At 40.6% G+C, this 22,190-nt stretch overlaps 1 protein-coding gene across 1 annotated transcript in view; it reads left to right on the forward strand.

Annotated features, from left to right (window-relative positions):
• Window positions 1–22,190, forward strand: part of CUNH10orf67 (chromosome unknown C10orf67 homolog) — a 104,551-nt gene that overhangs the window by 12,615 nt on the left and 69,746 nt on the right. Inside the window, exons 3-5 of the mRNA XM_051205709.1 lie at window positions 959–1,102; window positions 4,925–4,999; window positions 17,648–17,803. Coding sequence (XP_051061666.1) covers window positions 959–1,102; window positions 4,925–4,999; window positions 17,648–17,803 — 375 coding nt within the window. The remainder of the gene's footprint in view (window positions 1–958; window positions 1,103–4,924; window positions 5,000–17,647; window positions 17,804–22,190) is intronic.

Below are 22,190 nucleotides of genomic sequence, written 5' to 3' on the forward strand. Positions count from 1 at the left end.
AGAATTAAAAAGGAAAAAAATCATCTGGAGAAGGAGCTTAGTGGGATAGAGTGCTTGTCCAGCTTGGACAAGGTCCTGGGTTCAATACCCAGTATCTTATTTATTTCACAACTACAAGTTATACATACACCATATATTCACTATCCCCTCCCTGTGTTGATAGACATTTGGTAGTTTCTAATCTTTCTCTGTGATGATTAATCCTGCATGAGCTCAAGTGCCAGTAAGTCTGTGGTGTAAATTCTTAAAAGAGAACTTGTGAGTCAGAGGATATGTACATGAGTCACTTTGAAGGGCATTGCCTAGTTGCCCTGCTGAAAATTACCAATTTACACTAAGAGCTTTTGAAGACGTTGCCTTGCCACATGCTAGTCAATTTATTGTCTTCTTTTAGAATGACATATGTTCTGGCAGCATCTTTATGATTTTCTTTCTCAGTAGCTAGGTATGCTCGAGTTAAGTTTTTGTCAGGAAGATTTAGATGGCAGTGGTGGCAGGAAGCTTTGGGAACCTTGTACCTTGTACAGTTGTGCAGTTCACAAGCACTGGCTTGCCTGCTCTTGCCTCCATTTCTGGCCCCTGCTTCTCACACCTCTATTTTCTGCCCCAGGATTTTATCTAATCCTAAGTACATCCCTGAGTTCGAGTTCCCACCTGTAAACACCATAGTCACACTAAGATTTCACATTGCCTTAATGTTTCATGATGGAGATTAAATTCTAACCAAATTTTGGAAGGAGCAGGCTGTCCTCAAACCATACCACTGCACTAGCATATCATTCTGAAGACTTGGACATGGCAAGGGAGAATTATTGAAGTTCTCCAAAATACTATATCAGAGAGATAATCTTCAAAGGTAAACCAGGCACCAGGTCTAATGCTCCAAAACAAGGAATTGCTGGAATATTGGTGCCCAGAGCCCCACTCTCGACACTGATAAATGATTTTGATTTTGTAGATGATTACATCACTTCAGGTGGATTTTGGGTTCCTCAAAGATTTGGTTCAACTGAAGTTCGAGGACCGACTTAAAGAGGAGTCTTGGAAAATCCTCAATGTGCTTCATGACAGGATTTCAGAAATGAAAAAATATTATCGACAGGTAGGTTCTCTCTCGTTTCCTCTCCCACATGGATTGATTCTATGTTGGATGTGTTTGGGTTTGGAGGTAGGCTTTTATCAGGATGCTGGCAATTATGTAAAATGTGTCTCTAGGAGCTAATACTGTCAGGAACTTGGGTGAAGGCTTCATGTGTTACCTTAGTCATCCTCACATTTACCTTGTACAGTTGTGCAGTTGGTATGATTGTTACTGATATGGAAACAGGTTCTTTTGCCTATACATAAGAAGGGTTAGATCCACTGGAACTGGAATTACAGTGATTTTAAGCATCTGTGTGGGTTTGGGGAATCAAACCTGGGTCCTCTGGAAGAGCAGCCAGTACGCTTACTTGGAGCCATCTCTTCAGTCACAAGCCATTGGCTTTTGATTAGAATTATAGTACCTAGCATGAATTCTTTCCTGTGGAACCAGATTCAAATCTAATCAGAAAAGAAAGAAAGAAAGAAAGAAAGAAAGAGAAAGAAAGAAAGAATGAAGAAAGAAATTACCCTCATAGAAGCCACTCTGTGATTAGAGCCATGTTCACATCTTTCCTGGCAGGTCAGTGTTACACCTGCAGGGTCTAATACTGGATAAGTCCACAGATGGCTTTGCTCCCCCAGTGGCCTGCATAGTGTCCTTTGGCATTATGAAAATTAATCAGCAGGGAACAAGTTTCCAAGTCTGTTCCAGCTTGGTTTCTCTATGCACTAAAACAAAATGTTCTGTGTTTCCAGGAGTGAGGGCCTCATCATATAGTTAAAATGGACAGGTCAGAGCAATGACACTAGCCTGTGTTGTTCTGGAGGCCTCTGGAGCCTCACTTAGCAAGAGGTCCCACATCTGACATTGAGATTTTCACTTAATAGTTGTCCACTGATACAGTTGTCCACTCCTTCTTTAAGCACACACACACACACACACACACACACACACACACACACACACACACACACACACTGGAGGGGGCGAGAGAAATAAGTTTTCATAAAGTTTCTTCACACATCCTCATGTTTGGTTAAGCCACTTTCCAACATTCCTGCCTGAACCCCCATGCCCCTGCTCAAGCCTTTAACTCCCTACACTATTTTATTGTTCTTTTGAAATTATAATCACAATATTTCCCTTTCCCCTTCCACCCTTCAAACCCTCACATGCACCCTTCCCTACTCTACTTCAAATTAATGGCCTCTTTTTTTCATTAATTGTTATTATTAGTCCATATACTGTTGCCTGTATGCATGTTTTCAGGGCTGACCATTTGACACTGGACAGCCAACTGTTGTGCTCTTCCTTGGGAGGATCACCTCCCCCATCCCCAGTTTTCCTGGGTTGCCTATAGCCTTGTGTATGGTTGAGGTCTCTTAGCTCATAGGCTTTTCCCCCACCAAGTTCTGCGTGTCCATTGGTGTCAACCCTGCCCAGCTCACATTTGGCCAGTCACATTGGTACCCTGCCCTACATTTATGTCACATGTGCTCTGCATTTCTCCCCAACTTAAGTCCTCTTCTTCTCTTTCTACCACAGGACCTCTCTAGCTTCCTAACCACTGCAGACACTGCAAGTTGAAGAAACAAATAAAAAGAAAATTCAAAGCTAAGCTAAGATGCACATGTGTGAGAAAACATGTTATTTATCTTTTGGGGTATGGGTGACTTCAATAGTGTATTTTCCAGTTCATCCACTTTCATGTCAATTTCATTATTTCTTTTTTACGGCTGAATAAAATTCCATTGTGTAGATGCAGCATATTTTCGTTATTAGTCATCAGTTGGTAGACATTTAAGCTGATTCCATTTCCTATTGTTAGTACAGCAACAATGAACATGGATGAATGAGAATCTCTGTGAGAGGACTGGAGTCCTCTGGGTATGTGGTATAGCTTGGTCATATGGTAGCTCTATTTTTAGCTTTGTGTGAACCCTCTACACTGCCTTACAAAGTGGCTGTACCAGTTTAGACTCCCAACATCAGGTTCTTGCCTGGCACCCTGGACAGCATTTGTAATCTTTTGCTTACTTGATGATAGTCATTCTGACTAAGGTGAGGTGAAATCTCAAAGTAGTTTTAATTTGCATTGCCCATAATGGCTAGTAATGTTAGAGACTTTTTAAACACTTATTAGCCATTTGTGGCTTTTATTGTTTTATTGTTTTAAAATTGGATTGTTACCTGCATGTCTGGTTTCCTGAGGGTTTTTTGTTTGTCAGGGTTCTGCAAATTCTAGATCCTGATCATCTGTTGGATGTCCAACCAGCAAAGATTTTCTTCTGCCCTGTTGGCTGCCTCTTCACTCAACTGACAGTTTTCTTGGCTCTATCAAAGCTTTTACTTTATAAAATCCCATTTGCTAATTATTGATCATATTTCTTCAGAGGATGAAGTTCTTCCCATTTAGAAAGTCCTTGCCTATGCCTGTATCTTGGCATGCATGCTACTTTTTTCTCCATCAGTTTCAGAGTGCCAGGTCCTTGATTCATTTGGAGTTGATGTTTGTGCAGGACGAGAGACAAAGAAAGGTATAGTTTCATTCTTCCACATGTTGATATCCAGTGTTCCCAGAATCATTTGCTGAAGATACTTTCCTTCCTCCAATGTGTGTTTTTTAGTGCCTTCGTCAAAAGCCAGACAGCTGTAGTTTCATAAAGTTATATCTCAGTTTTCTATCCTACTCTATTGATACACACACATCTGGTTTTGTCCAGTACCATGCTGTTTGTATTACTGTGCCTCTGTAGAATAAATTGAAACCAGACAAGATGATACCTCCAGTTGTATTCTTTTAGCTCAAGATTGTTTTGGCTACCCAGGGTTTAATGGACATCGTGTGAATGTTAAGATAGTTTTTCCTATGACTGTGAAGAACGAGGCTGGAACTTAGGTTGGGATTGCAGTGACTAGGTTTGCTTTTGTTTGGAATACCATTTTTGTAGGTTTGATTCTTCTGACCCATGAGCATTTCCATTTTCTACTGTCTTCCTCAGTTTCCTTCTTCAGTGCTTAAAGGTCATAACAATTCCTAGGTTAGCTTTATTCCAAAGCTGGGCTGGGATTTCCTTCCTTCCTTTCTCTCTTTCTTCCTTCTTTCCTTCCTTTCTTTCCTTCTTTCCATCTTCCTTCTTCCCTTCCTTCCTTCCTTTCTCATTATTATTTATTTGTTTTGAGGCTATTGTTACTGGAATTACTTCTCTGATTTATTTTAAGTATTTTTGTCATTGGAATTTAGGAAGGCTACTCATTTTTATATGATGACACTAGGAGTTTTTTGGTGAAATCTTTACTGTCTTTTAGGTATAGAATCATACCATCTACAAATCAAGGGTATCTCAATTTATTTTTTCTATTTGTATCCGTTTTACAAAATTATCATTATTATTATTATTATTATTATTATTATTATTATTATTATTGTTATATGTGGTACACAAACATAAATGCCAGAAAGTCACCTATACACACAAAAACAGTTACAATTAAAAACAAAAGAGTATATGGACTACAAGCACATGTGAATATCAGTAATCTTATTCTTTTTCTAAGTAATTCTAGGAACACTCTATAAGACTTTAGTTTATGTGTACAATGAAACATTGTCAGGTTATCTGTATTTTATCCACAGCATCTTTGTATTGCTTTTGGATAATCACAAATAAAAATTAAACATGCTACAATAGCTTCAGTATAGAAGAAATGGTGATATATTGAAATTCTTAAGAGGCTGATGCGTTGGATGGTGAATCGTTGCTATGCCTCCTTTCCCAGAAGATATGGGCTGGATTCGGAAGTGCAATGATGCTTAGTACATTTATTTTTGGTTTGCAGGCTGAAGACACCTTGAGAAAAAGTTTTCAACAGCAGTTAAGTGATGCCATAGCCGTTATCAGAGGAATGTACAAGGTGGGTTTTTAATTCTGCCAAGGACAAGGCAAGTTTTGGCTCCTGCATGAGCAGAGAATAGAGCTCACTTTGAGTTCCAAGTCACTGTTTTTGGCTTTGAAGGTAGGTTCCCTCAAATTTCAGGTCATCTCAGAGAATTCAGGCTTGGACTGCTCATGTTCACATTAAGTATACCAAAATAACACTATATGATGGCAGGTAAAACTTTTTAGAAACTGGAAAATTGTGCTCATTTCCCTGGCACCTGGGCAAGTAGCCAAATCATCCGAAGTTCTGTAATGAAGATGCAACTGGATAGAAAACAGTCAGATAAGATTAGAGTTCAAAAGACATGTCACTAACACCAATGGCCTCTCTAATGACAGATACTGCTGTGCTTCACTCTCTCACACAGTGGGGAAATGCACACTTCTGGAGATAATTTTTAGACTTAGCAAACACCCGATGCCTCTCTTTGTATTTACAACTACAATCTCATCTTTCACTTCCATACCCTTCAATGCATAGTTATTTATACTTATAGCTGACCAGTTCAGTGATCACTGCATGGCATTTGGCACTCCTTCATTTAACTATGTAACTGCATGTTCCATGCTAGAAGACAAGGATGATGCCTTTCTCGTTGATGTGGCCCTTCTCTTAGCTCTATGCATGACACGTGGCTGAGCATGAGTTAGTACCCATGAGTGGATGCTTTCTAGAGCCTGTTGTAAATTTTGGTGTTGCTTGCTTCCCACCCATCCTCACCAACTGCCCATCCTCTCCTCTTCTTTAAACTCACAGAAGCTCTTCCAACTTTATAAACTATGAAAACATTATTTCCAGCTTAGCTTTCCTTTAAACAGTGACCTGACCCATGGGACAGCAGATGAGTTGCTGTAAGGCTTAAGGAAATGCTGATTGAATAAACTTGCCTTCGTTTGGTTTCTATTATTATTATTATTATTATTAATTTTACATGTCGATCCCAGTTCTGTCTCCCTCCCACCCTCTAATGCCCTCTGAACTCCCACTCCCATCCCGTTCCCCACCTACTCCACAGGGAGGGTGATGCTCTCCAGGAGGGATCATCAAAATCTGTCAAGTCATTTGGAGTAGAGACTAGGACCTGCCTCCTGTTTCTAGGCTAAGGGAGTATCTCTCCATGGGTAATGTGCTTCCAAAGTCCTTTTGTGCACCAGTAATACATCCTGGTTCCACTGTCAGAGGTCCCTGAGTCTGCCCAGGTCTTCTGACTGAGGCCCATGTTCAGGGGGTCTGGGTCAGTCCAATGCTGGTTTCCCAGCTATCAGTCCAGGGGTCCAGGAGCTCTTCCTTGTTCAGGTCAGCTGTCTCTGTGGGTTTCTGTAGCCTAGTCTTGACCCCTTTTCTTATCACTCCTCCCTCTCTGCAACTGGATTCCAGGAGTTCGGCTCAGTGTTTAGCTGTAGGTATCTGCTTCTAGATGAAGGCTTTCTGTGGCAGACATCAGAACCAAAAGCAATCTGGGAGGAAAGTGTTTATTCAGTCTTACAGCTTACCTTCCATCATCAAGGAAGCCAGGACAAGATCCCAAGGCAACATCCTGGAGGCAGGAACTGAAGCAGAGGTCATGGAGGAGTGCTGCTTACTAGTTTGCTCTCCATGGCGTGCTCAGCTTGCTTTCTTATGTGATCCAGTAATACTCAGTGCTCTTCACTCTTCCATATCCGGACCTCACTGCTTCATCTAGAGTAGATTGGCAGTGAGTTCCTAGGATCTGCCTGTCTGCACTCTCCCAAGGGCTGGGAGTATTACTGACATCCAGCTCTACTCAGCTGTCATGAGCATGCAAAGGATCCAAACACAGGTCTTCATACTTCTGCACTAAGTCCTTTATCCATCTTCCCTGGCCCAGGTCCTCCTTTTACTTTGCTTAACATTGCTATGTCACTTTCTGATAGGTAGAGTGCTTACAGCAACCAGGGAACTGAGACACATTGTGAGTGCTGAAGTGGCAAGGTTGAACGATAGAAGTAATGCTACTAAGCAACTGGTGTAACTTGCCCTTTTGCTTGAGATAATAACCCTCATCTTTTAGCCACTGCTAGCTGGATGCTCAGTTACTTGCAGGTACAAACTTCTTGAGACAACTGCTTTGTAAACAGTCTTTGGGCCTCTGTGCCAACCATGTCTCTAGATGACGTCGTGTGGCTATGTCCCACTCACCTGCTCTTCTGCAATATGGCTTTGCTTCCCTCCTGACCAGAGGCAGGGCCTGGTTTCCCTACTTGTAGTCAGAGGTGGCTTTAGTGGCTTGATATAAGCAAGACCTAAAAGAAGAGAAACTGCAGAGCTTCTGAAGTAAGGCCAGAAGAAATCTTGAAAGTTACCTTCAGACTCTTCAAAAGGAGGGCTCTCTGCACATTCTCTGAGCTCAGCTTAACCCATACAGAGAGTCTGGCTGCAGGTACTGGTCCAGGCTCATCTAAGCTTGGATATTTAGTCTCTAATCTCCACCATCACTTGCATGGGTAGAGAAATGTCCGTATGATATCAGCTACAAGCAGTTAGGGAGAGAGGCTATGGACCTGTGCATCCTCTGCTACACAACAACTCTGCTATTGCTGCCCCAATTCCCTCCCCTACAATGTCACATCAACATAATAAACAGCTGTGTCTTATGTTGCTGCATTTGGGAAGCTGTGTTATGCATTAGCTGATAAATCGGACAGGATCCTTCTGCCCACAGCAACATGCAATTTCTTGGTTGCACTTATCAGATAGAGTGCTTTGCCCATGGTTTTCAACTTGCACAGATTAGTTAAGAGTCAGCAGAGTGTATGTTTTAGAGCAAATGCTACAGAGGTAAACAGCCTGGGTTCAAATCCTGGTTTTGCCACTTCATTGCTATGTAACTTTGAAAAAAGTACTTGATTTGCTGCTTCGGGTCTCTCTGCTATAAAATGAAGATAGCAATAGTCCATACCACACAGACAGGCAAGCTCCAAGAGTAAGACTGATTGATCTTTCTCTCTCTTTTTTTTATTAATTTATTTTTTACATTCCAATCATAGTTCCTCCTCCCTCTTTTCCTCCCACTCCCTCCACTCTCCACTCCTCCCATCTGTTCCATGGAGAGGGCAAGGCCTCCCATAGGAAGTCTACTAACTCTATCCCATCATCTCATTGAGGCAGGACAAAGGCACCCCCCCAACCCCAACACCCCTGTGTCTAGGCTGGGCAAGGTATCTCTCCATATCAAATATGCTCCACTAAGTTAGTTTGTGCATTAGTGTTAGGTCTTGGACCCACTGCCAGTGCCCTCATATATTGTCCCAGTCACACCATTGCCAACCATATATTAAGGGAGTCTAGTTTAGATCAATTGATTTTTGCAAAGCATTTAGAACCAGACCACAGCAGGTAAATCTAAGTGTTAAATAGACAGCCTCACATACACACAGTACTCTTGTCTTAGTGTTGCTGTGCTTTTCTGTTTCTCGTGATCCTGGCTTAGCATGTAGGGTCACAACCTTCTGCCTACTGACTGAGAATATGATAAAATGCCCTTACAACCTCCATAACTACCATTTACATTTGTTATGTTGAATCATATGAAATTCCCATTTAGGGAATCAAAAGGTCAAATAACTCTTTTATGTGGGACCTAGCTTAAATAATTACAGATATTTTTAATAAATCTAAAGCAAAGAAAACAATAAATCACATGAGAAATGTAACTTTAAATAAAACAAATCTTGGCATACAACATTTTTAAATGAATGCTCTGTGGTATGATTCTCTGGATACAGACTTTATAGAAATGGGTAAGGATAAACAGAGAGGGCGATCATAAACAAATCACAAAATATAGTGGGTATGTGCAGATAAGCAAATAAGTAGGATTTATGGGAATACCACAAAGGAACAGTTATTTCTGCTCATGAACTTTGTGAAGATTTTGCTGAGGAGTTAATAGTTATTCTGGAATAAAGTGCTCAGAGCAGGCGGGCAAGAAATCTAATGGGAGTCTAGGCAAACAGTTATACTAGCATATATAGGAATATTTTTTTGTTGGCAGGTGATAGAAATATAACTTACTTGGTATCAGCCCCTTCCTCAAGCCAGTCCAGCACCACACCCAACCCAGGACATAATGTTGGAGAGGCCAACCCAGAAGGAGGGATGCTACTTAAGTAAAAGTGATTGAGCAAAGTGGGTCCCCACATAATACAATGTGAAAGAGAAGCTGGGACCTCACCAGACACTTGTACACTGCCACAGTCACTGGATGTGGCATTGGCCCATGTGGTAACTACTAGTCACATGTGGCTTCTGAGATTGACGTGACAAATTCAGTCTGTTACTTCTATCTCTTTAACTCCTTATATGTCTCTCAAAGTAGTGTTACTAATATTTGGTGTTATTAATAGATTATAGAAGGTATATATCTCAGCTAGAAGTGAGTGTTCTTGCGGTCTAGATGCTAAGCCCAGACATGCCTAAGCATCTAGAGCTGCACCTATCCTGGTTATTTACCTTAAATATTGGGATGAAGTTTCTTCTACCCATTTTTACCTTGTGGAGAGTGTTTGAAAGGCATCATCAGCATCTGCATATTGTGGCTGAAGAATACAAGACACAGTGTGTTAAGCAAAATGCTCACAGTCATAGGGGTGGCTAGTGATAGAGCTGAGAGTCAATTCTTATGTCTCTACAGTTATTCTATAGACCACAGGGTAACTATTTCAAACAACACACTGGACAAAAGGAGAAAGGGGTAACCTCCAAAGGGAAACACCATGAAAGTTTTTGTTCACAAAAGTCCCTTAGGACCTAGTACAGTGATCAGAAAAATATAATGTTTTAGTGAATATTTTATGGAGGAAAATATTGGAGAAAATATGGAGAAAGAGGAACAGAAAAGAATCAAGGGGAGGTATGCATGATCTGTAGTGGCTTAAGTATTGACTTGTGTGGTAAATAGGAGGAAGAAAACTTCTACTTTAAATGAAAAGAATTAAAGATGTTTCTCAGATACCATATGTACAGCTAGTTCTGTACTAATAACTAGGGATGGGGAAGGAAATGGGGACTGGTAGAGAAGGCAGAAGGAATGGCGTATTAGGGGTTAATATTAATGGATTATTAATTTATTGAAAAGTATGATGGTGGCATTGTGACTGTGTAAAGAAACATCTCTAACTCTTACACAGGTAGTCTGAAGTCTTTCAAGCTCAATAAAACTGTGTAGGATTCCCTAAGGAATACTCAAATACATAAATAGATGAGTGGACAGCAAACTATTAGTATCACTGTTTTGGTTGATAATAAATCTTCCATCAGAAAAAAAAATAGACATGATTGAAAATCAAATTAACTTTTTAATTTTATCTACTTATCTTGTGTGTATGCATGTGTGAACATGAGTGTATATGCCCATGCAAAAGCCAGAGAAGGATGTTAAGAGTTCTACTTTTATCATCCTCTGCTCAACCCCTTGAGACAGGATCTCTCACTGAACCTGGAATTAGCCAGCATGTCCTAGAACTCTTCCTGTCTGTGCCTCTACCCTGGGGTTACAGATACATGCAAGCATGCCTGATTTTCACATGGGTCCTGAGGATCTGGACTCAGGGGTTACAGATGCATGCAACCATACCTGGCTTTCACATCGGTGCTGGGAATCTGAACTCAAGTCCTCATGCTGTGCAGCTCTTACTGAGTTATCCCCAGCACTCACATCACTTGTAATATGCATTACTACATTTACATAAACTTATAGATTGTGCTGCATAATTTACACATTTTTTGTTTTTGAGGCTCTGGAAATTTTGTCTCCCAAGTACTAGCCCTCACTCATGTGATGACACTTGCTTTTGAGTTTTATCATTTTTAATTATGAACTCATGTTCTTCAGAGTTCTTTGAGCCCCCAGATAGTGGGAGGTTTCTTCAAAGAATATTTGCATTTTCTTCTGGGCAACTCTGCGGGTCTATGGTGATTATAATGTAATTCTCAGCTGAAATGTTTGAGCCTACCCAGATGTGTGAATATGAGGAGAATACTTTCCTTCTTTTTTGCTCTCTATTCTCATAGCCAGTTTCCAGGCAAGCTCTAATTCTAGCACAATGTGGTGGGATTGGGTGCAGAGTTCAAGGGGGTTATTTCCTACAGAAAAGGCTGGCTCTGCCCCTGTGTTGTCTCACCTTTAATAGGACATCTGACAAATACCTAGTTGCATTTTCTCACATAGTGAAGCTGGAAACCATCTCAATAGAAGTTGTCTTCAGACAGGACTTGATAGATAGTGTAATGGGAAAGAGCACATATCTGGGATCCCAGAGTGGCTGTGTATACCTGTAACACCAGCATTTGGGAATGGAGATAGGAGGATTGCTTAGACTTGTGGGCCATCAGGTTCAGTGAGAGACTGTCTCAAAGCCACAAGGCAGAGAATGATAGAGTGATCACAGGGTATCCTTCTTCGGCATCTGTATGCAACCTGTGTGCACACACCCCACACACACACATGCACAAAGAATTCTCCAGAATTTTTGTTTACAGTAAGGTGGTAATTCAGAAATCTATTGTTTATTAGAATAGGTTTTAATAACCATTTGTGTCTTCAATAATTCCTGGAATTCTGATTTTAATATACATCAAATATTCAAAAATATAGCAGAGCAATGAGTGTCTCTCTTCACATGTGCAATCTCTATTTCTGGGAGTGTAAAGCAGAAATGGCTAAATTCTGCCTCTTACCAAGTCATCATAAACATGTGCTAGTGCAACATGTTTAACCAAGCCTACGCTAGTTGTGGTTAGCTGCTTTGTCAGATTAAAAATATTGTTCCTATTAGGCTAAATTAAAGTCATTATTTGAATCTTCACTTGGGCTTGTTAGCTTTGATTTGACTTATGACCTCACAAGCCCAGCTAATCCTGGCTACCCACTTTGCTCAGGATTAGTCATAGGACAGTTGAGTCTTGGAAATAACAACAGCCACAGGTCTCTGTCTTTTGGCAGAGGACAAGTGTAACTGGCTCTCTGCTGCCCCCTACAGACCAGTTAAGGATGTAGTTACTTCTCCCTGCCCTGGAGCATGGCTCTAAAGTTACTTAACTTTTAAGTAATTTGTGTGAGATTTTACTCTGTTTTACTCAAAAAAAGAAAACTTTAAAAAGCAATATAATTCCTATATTTCTAGCTTGCAGAAAGGTATTGTTTATCTATACTTCTGATAAAAAATGAAACCTCTCAGTATTTCAAATGGGATTTTAATACAAGGACTTAGGTATTTACAAAATCTGTACAATAGATGGATAGTAGAGGACCATTACCAGCCTTCAAACTAATAAGCATCATTTTCCCTTGATTTTTTATCTTTTCTTTGTTGATAAATTTAGATTCATTTCAAGTCTGTCTAGACATTCTGTGGCCCTATATAAAAACTATCTTAAAGAGAAAAAAAAAAAAAAAAAAAAAAAAAAGCTAGTTTGGTGAAGTGACATAAACTTTGGATCCCAGACTCGGGGTTATGCAATCTCTGTGCATTTGAAGCCATCCAGGTTTACATAGCTAGTTCCAAGCCAGACAGGGCTACCTAATGAGACACTACTCAAATGAACAAATGAAACAATCCATTTACTCTGAGTTGTGGAATTATACCACTTTTAATTGTGTGTGTGTGTGTGTGTGTGTGTGTGTGTGTGTGTGTGTGTGTGTGTGTGTTGCTGGCTGGGGATGGAATCCAGGGGCTTATGCCTAGACAAGGGCTCTATCAATGTATAGTATGTCTATTTTAGTTTTATTCTATCTCTTCTTCATGATCTTTTCAGTTTTTTTATTCTTTCAAATAAACTAAGATAATTGGGGGGGTTATTTAATCTTCAACAAAGCTTCCCAGTTTGCACTTTATAGTATTCAATTTCCCTTTTCAAGAATGTTATCTTGGATTATTGGTTCATTTCTGTCTTCTATATTTCTATGAGTTGTAGATATTTTATACAGCCAAGTTATTCCTAAGTGTAATAGTTTATTTTTAGAAGGTGTAATCTTATTCCTGGTGTATACTGAAAACATTGGTATAGTGAAACCACTTAGCAGTTTTATTAAATGCAGTTTACAGAGCATAAGATATACCCACTGAGAGTGTACAACTTAATGGTGTTATACAACCAGCACCACATTTAATTTTAGAACATCTCACCACACCTCGAATCCATTAGTTCCACTTCTAGGTGTCCCTTGACTTGTCAAGGGGAAGAGAATGTGTCTTCCCAAGGGTGCTCTGGGGATGAGCACCTGGCTTGCTGATGCATTTGCTTTGGGATTCCCTCCCCCCTTATTATTGTAAAGGGTCACTAATCCCATTGTCTAAGTAGTGTTCCATACATGTAGGGTTGTCTAAGCTCCTTGTCAGGAGACAGAAGGTCACCTCCTCTCCCCCACTTCTGTCATCCTGCATCTAATCCAAAACTTCATCCTCTAACAACACCAAGCTTGTTGCGGTCTTTTGCCTTCCTCTGCACACCTCAAATTATTAGCCACCTCCCTGGAGTTTTCACACATTATTTTCTTTTCTGATTCTCATGTAGTCATTTCTACAGTTTTCTTACTGAACTCTCATGCTTGATCTACTATTAAAAGTGGAATGTTAGGCTGGGGTTAGCAGTCTATCTCAATGGTAGACTGCTTATATAACATGTGCAAAGTCCTAGGTTTAACTCTAGGGTTGACAGAAAAATTAGTGGGTTACCAAAATTCCTATACATTATTGCTATTTATTTTTATTTTTATTTTTCAGAACAGGTTTTTTCTGTGTAGCTTTGTAGACCAAACTGGCCTTGAACTCACATAGGTCCACCTGCCCCTGCTGGGATTAAAGGCCTGTATCACCGCCACCACCCAGATTTCATATTGCTATTCTTTCTCAATATCTATTTTATATGTTTCAGGTTTTCAATACTGAGTGTTTATATGTTTACAACTGTTGCTTCTTTTATGTAAATTGGCTCTATTATTATTGTGCAATGACCTCTGTCTCTTGCGAAAACAATTTAATCAAAATTTGTTTTGTCTGCTATTAATGTAGCTGTTCTCATTCTCTTTGGGTTACCAGTTGCAGGGAAAAGCTTGTGTTGTCTTAAGCTTTCAGCCCATGTGTGTCCTTCAGGCTAACATGAGTCTTTTACAGGCAGTGCACTGTAGGATTTTATTTCTGTTTCATTCATTCATTCACTGTTCTACCCTTGGTTAGATGCTTTGATTTATTTACACTCTAAAGTAACTGCTGGTGGGTAAGGTCCTCCTGTGGCCATTCTGTTGATTACCCTGGTGTGTGGTTCTTTTTTTTCTTACTTGTCTTATGATTTCCTGCCTTCTTTTGAGTCCAAGGCTTTCTTGTTGTTTCCTCTTTATCTTTGTGTGCCTACTAGATGATTTCTGAAATTTTCATCTGTGGTTGACATGAAGCACATATAAGATACCTCATAGTTAAAAGAGCCTGTTTCCAGGCATGGTAGCCATGCCAGCATCCCAGTACTAAAGAGGCCGAGGTAGGGAGAGCTTAAGTTCTAGGCCAACTGGTGCTACATAGAAAACGCTGTTTTCAAAAGCTGAGGGGAAGAGGTGTAATTTTAAATAGTAATGTAACTAAATGATATATAATCTTTATCTTTTGTTTTTCCATATAAAGTTGATTATTATCCTTTCAAGGTCAGTGAAGAATTGTGCTGGAATTTTGATGGGGATCACATTAAATCTGTAGATTGCTTTTGGCAAGATTGCTATGTTTACTATGTTTATCCTACCTATCCAAGAGCATGGGAGATCTTTCCATTTTCTGGTATCTTCTTTAATTTCATTATTTAAAGACACAAAGTTCTTGCTATATAGGTCTTTCACTTGTTTGGTAAGCATTACCCAAAGATACTTTATGTTATTTGTGGCTATTGTAAAAGGTGATGTTTCTCTGATTTCTTTTCTCAGCCCCTTTATTGTCTATACATAGTAGGGCTACTGATTTTTTTGAGTTTATCTTGTATCCTGCTAGTTTGCTAAAGGTCTTTATCAGCTGTAGGCATTCCCTGGTAGAGTTTTTTGGGTCGCTTATGTGAACTATCATATCACCTGCAAATACTGACAGTTTGACTTCTTCCTTTCCAATTTGTATCCCTTGGTCTCCTTTTGTTGTCTTATTTCTTTAGCTAGAACTTCAAGTACAATATGGAAGAGATATGGAGCAGTGGGCAGCCATGTCTTGTTCTTGATTTTAGATGAATCACCTTAAGCTTCTCTTCATTCAGTTTGATGTTGGCTGTTGGTTTACTGTATATTGCTTTTATTATGTTTAGGTATGTTCCTGTTATCCCTGATCTCTCCAAGACCTTTATCATGAAAGGGTGTTGGATTTTGTCAAAGGCTTTTTCAGCATCTAGTGAGGTGATCATATGACTTTTCATTTTCAATTTGTTTATATGGTGGATAACATTGATAGATTTTCATATGTTGAGCCATCCCTGCATCCCTGGGATGTAGCCTACTTGGTCATGGTGGATGATTTCTCTGATGTGTTCTTGGATTTGATTGGTCTGTATTTTATTGAGTATTTTTTTTTTTTGCATCAATGGTCATGAGGGATATTGGTCTGTAGTTCTCTTTCTTAGTTGTGTCTTTTTTTGAATGGGTTACCAAAAACAGCTTGGTATTGGCACAAAAATAGACAGGTAGACCAATTGGCACAAAAATAGACAGGTAGAACAAGAGCAAATAAAAGAGACACCATAATAGAGGGAGCCATTATAGGTTTGAAGAGACAACTGACTCTAGAGAAATGTCCAGAGACCTACAAAGATGACCCCAACTAACAATCTGAGCAACAGTGGAAAAGCTACTTTAAACACCCTTCCCTTATAATGAGATTGATAACTAACTTATATGCCATCATAGAGCCCTCATCTAGTAGCTGCTGGAAACAGAAGCAGACACCTACAGCTAAACACTGAGCCATACTCCTGAAATCCAGTTGCAGAGAGGGAGGAGTGATAAGAAAAGGAGTTAAGACCAGGCTACAGAAACCCACAGAGACAGCTGACCAAAACAAGCAGGAGCTCATGGACCCCCAGATTGACAGCTGAGAAATAAGCATTGTACCAACTCAGACTCCCTGAGCATGGGTCTCGTTAGAAGGCCTGGGCAGTCTATGGGACCTCTGACAGTGAAACCAGGATGTATCCCTGGTGCACAACCCTACTCCAAATAACTTGACAGATTTTGATGATCCCTCCTGGAAGGCATCACCCTCCCTGTGTAGCGGGGGTTGGGAATGGGATGGGAGGGGGTCAGGGATATGAGAGGGAGGGAGGGAAAGGGAACTGGGATGGATATGTAAAATAAGAAAATTATATATATAATATATATATATGTATATGTATATGTATATGTATATGTATATATACATATATATATATATCCCTGCACACTTTAATATTTTCATTCATCCAATATTTTATACTATTGATGTCATACTTTATTTCTTGTAAAAATTATTTATTCATCTGCTATTTACTATAGCTATAGTTACTTTCAATATTTTTGTCTGACCACTACAGTCATGTACCAGGGACACAGATGAACTTGTGTTCTGCTAGACGCTGGGCATTCAGAGGCACCCCTGGGTCACAGTTTCTATGGGGCTGAAGCTGGGTTACAGCGCTTTCCTCGAACAGGAAACTGAACTAACGGCTGAAGGGTTCCTTTAGGAGGCCTATGTGAGCATATCTCCTGATGGGCAGGACTGCTTCTGTACTGGGGCAGGGATAAGATAGAAATGATGTTCAGGGCTACTTTTGCAATGGGACATGAAACAGTAGACCCTCCTCTGAAGGCAAGGAGACACACACTTCCCGAAGATCCCTTGGTGAACGGCCACTGTTAAGTTACAGCTAGTGCTGTTCCATGGAATTTCAGGGTTTGCTATTCAGCTAAAAACAAGGCCATGAACAGAGCAATATGATTCCTGCTCAGTTCCTGGGAAGGTGAGACTGCTCTCAAATCACAGCTGAGGCAGGCATTAGATGGATTTCAAGGCCAGTTCAAGATCTGCAGCCATAACAAGCCAGTGGACCTGTTACCTAGCAGAAATATGGGCAAGCATGCTTCCTCTTGAATTAGTTGGTGGCTGGTATCAGCGATGGGACCAAAACCAAAAGTTTATAGCCAAGTCCTCAGTGCAATGAGTCTGTTTATGATTATTGTCAGACCTGTTACTGTTGAGTCTGCCACTTGGTACATACCTACCCTCCCAAAACAGTTCTCGTCAGGGTCAACCAGAGTTGTGCACCCTCCTAGCTGTTTAGGCAATTGTCTCAACAAATGGCTACCAAATGCTTGTGGCTGTGGGAGGCATGCCTGTGGGAAACCCATGTTCTGTGGGAAACTTCCTGATCAGCCGTCTTCCTCTTTTTCCCTCTTTATATGACAGATAATATTAGAACAAGGCACCATGTTTTGTGTTTTATCAGATACCGTGGTACTGGATTGCCTTATTGTATGTTTTAATTTAGAGTTATTTACAAAGAAATGTAGGAAAATTGCAAAATAACCTGGTTTACAAGATAAGAAATCAAATTGAAATAAAACGATTTCTGGTCAGATTGGTAATGCTTCTCTCTGCCTTCCAGAAATTCTTTGAAATAGAAGAAGAAAAAGCTGCACTGCAGGATGCCACGAACATGAAAGTGAGCGTTTTGTCAAAAAAACTGAAGGAGAAAGAACAAATTCTTAAGGATTTAAGAAATGAACTAGAACAATATGAAGAGATTGGATTTGGCAAGATTGTAAGCTTGTTTCACTTTTATAAAAATTGATCATAATTAATGCTAAATCGTGTAAATAGAATTGTAGATAGCAATAACCCTGAGTTAAAAATGAATGAGAACTGGGCTGAGGAGATGAATGAAGCCCCACATTCACACACACAGATTCTCTCTCTCTCTCTCTTTCTCTCTCTCTCTCTCTCTCTCTCTCACACACACACACACACACACACCTTTGTTTTAAGAAAGGAGACTGTATTTCCAGGTAAATATGTTAAAATATTAATAAGCCAGGAGTCAGGCCTGTGGACATATGACCTTTGTGATCTTGTTCTTCTCTGGGAGTCTCACAAACAAGCTAGTGTTCAGTGAAGATATCCAAACTTCTGGAGTTTTAAGTTATCAGGTGTAATCCTGTTCACAGATCTCAAGACCCACCCTGTGGTCTCCTTCACTTTTCTTGGCAACCAGTTGAGAATAAGGGTAAAGTCATATTTGCAGCAATTGCGTGTGAATGAACTGTGACTCTCACTTGAGCCCTCACTTGGGGTTTCTTACTCTTTCCCCAAATGCCTCTTTTGTTAGAACCCTCGTGTTCAAATATAAGTTACATTTTCTCTTCTCTGAATGCACTCCAACTCTGATGCAAGTTAGAACTTTCTGGAGACCTTCTTCGTGACCTGATCAAGGATCTGGCTTGGCACAGTGGAAGCCCTGGGGGATAAGGGAAGTCTTCAAGATGTTGCCCAGAGTATTGTGGAACTGTGTCATTGCCCCTCTCCCAGCTGACAGAATGACTTTTAAAACAAGATGTCGAGAAAGAAAATCTCAGATTTCCATACTGATGGTCTCCCTAGCAAAAAGAACCAGTCACAACCTTCCTTCTTAGGCCCAGAGCCAGTGGGAACGCAAAAGGGAAGAGTGAACAGCAGAAAGGAGAGCATGAAGTTCTGTCTGCGATGAATGTTCGAGAAAGGCAGGTTTGTTCTCATCCCCTATCAGCTCAGCACTACCAGCTGCCTGGGGCCCAGAAGCAGTCCAAAGCAGGACTGGATTACCCTGAATCTCTAAGAGCAAGAAGATGACTGAATGAGAGTTACAGGACTGAGGGTGAATAGGTGATGCTAGAAAGTGCGTGCACGTGCACGCACACACACTCACACACACACACACACACACACACACACACACACACACAGACCACTAATCCAGATTGAATCTCCCTTGTGAAAAATACCTACAACCAGAAGGGTGTCAGATTAAAGATTTTTATTTTGAATTTCAGAATAGTTGCCTATCAGTCAGCCTGTGAAAACATTTTACTAAGTTCTCTAGGAACAAACCTCCCTTAAACTCCTTTTTTGTAAGTTCTCAACTGTTGCATCATAGATAGCTGCCCCCTCTAGTGGCTCAAAAATCCCTCTGAGACTTCTCACAAGGTTAACCTGCAACTGGATTTGGAGCACAGAATGCAGAGAAACAGTAAAGATGCCAAGAGGAGGGCCAGCAAATGGCTTTGCAGTTACAATGGTTTGTAATATATGTGTGATGACCTCAGCTCCATCCCTAGAGCTTAAAGGTGAGGGAAGCAACCCCACAAAGCTGTTGGCCCTCCACACACATATCAGGGCATTCATGCCTCACCCTCACCATAAACACTTATATATATTACCAATGAATAAATATTTAGGGGAAATCTCAAGAGGAATATTTTTGAAAACATGGAAAATAAACTAGCTTTGCTTAGTCTATGTAAGAGGTGATTGATTCTTCTCGTATTCAGATTGTATCAATAACTTATTTATGTTAATGAAGTCATGCTGTCTCTCCTGGCTTGGTTCTGAGAGAAAGCTGGTGAGATTGGCTAGAGGATGTCAAGTTCAATAAACAAGTAGTCTAAATGGCATGTGTGGTCAAGGGAAAGAAGAAGGGGTGGAGTGTTTAAGTAACGGAAACCTGGGCTTCCAATGACATTCTTGGTGTCAATTTCTCTGAGAGCGACTTCATTCCAGTTTTTATTCTGTGGGAAATCTGTGGGACTTAGCTGCAAACTTGTGTGGTTCCTGGTTTGCCATGCTGTCTGTTGAGCACTGTCTCTGAGAATTGTAAAGAAAGTTACCCCATCAGAGTGTGCTTGTGTACCTGTGTGTACCGTGTGTGTGTGTGTGTGTGTGTGTGTGTGTGTGTGTGTGTTTGCACACTCTTGCCTGCTTGTGCACATCACATATTGATTTTAACTTCAGCTGGAGTTCTTGTATTAGATGGGCTTTTCATTTTTCCTTCTTACTCCAATATGGCCAAGCTGTGCAACCATCATCTCCCCACCCTCCACTGATGAACAGATCTGCTTCTTTCTAACGACACTGCGACAGAGCTGCCATTCAAGAATGGCTACTCTGCAGGGCTGCGCTATCCTAGGGTGCCACTTTCCTGGTTGTCACTCACTGGGGAAGCACCTGCTCGTCTATTTGGCTGTCACAAGGCAAGGGCATGCATCAGAATCATGCTTGTCTGCTCCCTCGCCCCCGCCCCCACCCCTACCCCCCAACCCCCAACCCCAGTGTGCCATCCACAAATTGAGATGTCCAAGTGCCATCCACAGCCAATATCACAGAAGAGAACTGCTGAGAAGGCATACAGAGAGCTCTGAGGCAGGAAGTTCTCAGACCCCAGTTCGTATGCATCACCTGCTGAAATTGCTCAGGTAGAGACGTACACAGGAGGTCTGGACTGGAACCTGAGACCCCACATCTCCAGCAGAATCCCAACTGATGCCTAGGCACTTAGTCAAGAGCACATTGAGAGAAGGAAGGTTCTGCATGGTCCTGCTTTTAGGAAGCTCTTCTTTCCAGACTCGGCTTGGAGTTCTGAGACCTGCATCAGACATATTGTGGACCTCATGCTTATTCACAAGAGAAACGGCATCTATCCCACCGATTAAAGGTCTCATTTTCATAAAATGGTGGAAAAGCAAGATAGCAGAAAGTGCCTTTATGAATTTAAAATCCCAGGATGATTGCAGACGGGATCTTGGATTATACTGTGCCTTTAAATACCCAGCTAACATTCTTTTAATGATCTCCAGCTTCGTGTTAACCTTGTTTTATGAATGCAGTTTATTTTTAAGGAGATTCGTGGTTTAAGCAAGACAGAGCAAGCAATGTGTGGGGCAGATGGCAGAAGGAACATCACCAAAAAACTCTCCACTTGAGTGTGAGAGAGCAAAGCAGCAGCCAGGACAAAGGCTTTGTTTCCTTTGCTAATGAAGTATCCTATTGCCCTGGTGTCTGAATCGTTAATTACTTGCAGTTCCTTCATCTGACAGATGGTGGCGACAGAGCTAAAGGCTAACCTCTGGAGAATCAGGGCTGCAGATAAAAGTGCCTCACTTTAATGGGTTTTCCTTGAGACTTGCTTTCCCACACAGAGGCTTAGGACACATATTAGCTAGGAGCTGCTCCCACTTTAATCATATCTTATTTGTTCAAATAATTCTTAGGTTATGAATGGTAACAGACACCCATGTAATCCTCTATGGATGGCCATGAACTGCCAGGTGGGAAATACAGGCTTAAGAAGATTCAAATCCATGTTGTTTATATTTAAACAATAAACACATTCTGTAATCTCAGCTTTGGTGATGTGAAACATGGGAATGCTGAGTCTCCCTTTATTTTGTTGAGAAAATCATGCCGTTTCTTACCTGATCATTAGACCAGTTAGTGCTCCTCTATTTCTGCATGTTAGAGTCTGAGCACTATGGTTGCCTAGTTAAGGGGGTGAAGAGTTCAAGACCAAGGGCTAGAGGGATGGCTCAGTGATTAAGAGCACTGGCTGCTCTTCCAGAGGACCCAGGTTCAAATCTTGGCACCACATGGCAGCTCACAACTGTCTATAACTATCTATCCAGGGGAACTGACAACAACAACTTTTTTTGATCTCCAATAACACTAAGTGTACATGTAGTGCACAGACATACATGCAGGCAAAATACTCATACACAGAAATAAGTAAATAACAAAAAAAAAATCTCACTGGGAGAGCCAGGCTATGCAGTGCCTGCTTATCTCAATGACAATAAACAAAATTAGAAATTTTGAGGTAATTTAAATAAAACAAAGAATTAAAAGCTCAAGATTTGTACCCAAGCTTAGAATAAAACAATAGCATATTCAAATGCTATTAAGTGCATTGTAGATTATTATAATCCCATTGACAATTCGCTGATTTTAAAGGGTTTTATTAATGTACTATGAAACATTCTAACACTTGTTTTTCTTTTCAAACATTACAATCCCAGGGAGAAACATTTCAATAATTTACTCTATCATTCCTCTGCAACAAAATCAGGGTACAGTTCCAGAAGGAAACCAGTATGTTAGAAAGATCATTCTGTTTTTGAGTATTT

This window comes from Phodopus roborovskii, unplaced genomic scaffold (assembly GCF_943737965.1).
Source record: "Phodopus roborovskii unplaced genomic scaffold, PHOROB, whole genome shotgun sequence".
Lineage (NCBI taxonomy): Eukaryota > Metazoa > Chordata > Mammalia > Rodentia > Cricetidae > Phodopus > Phodopus roborovskii.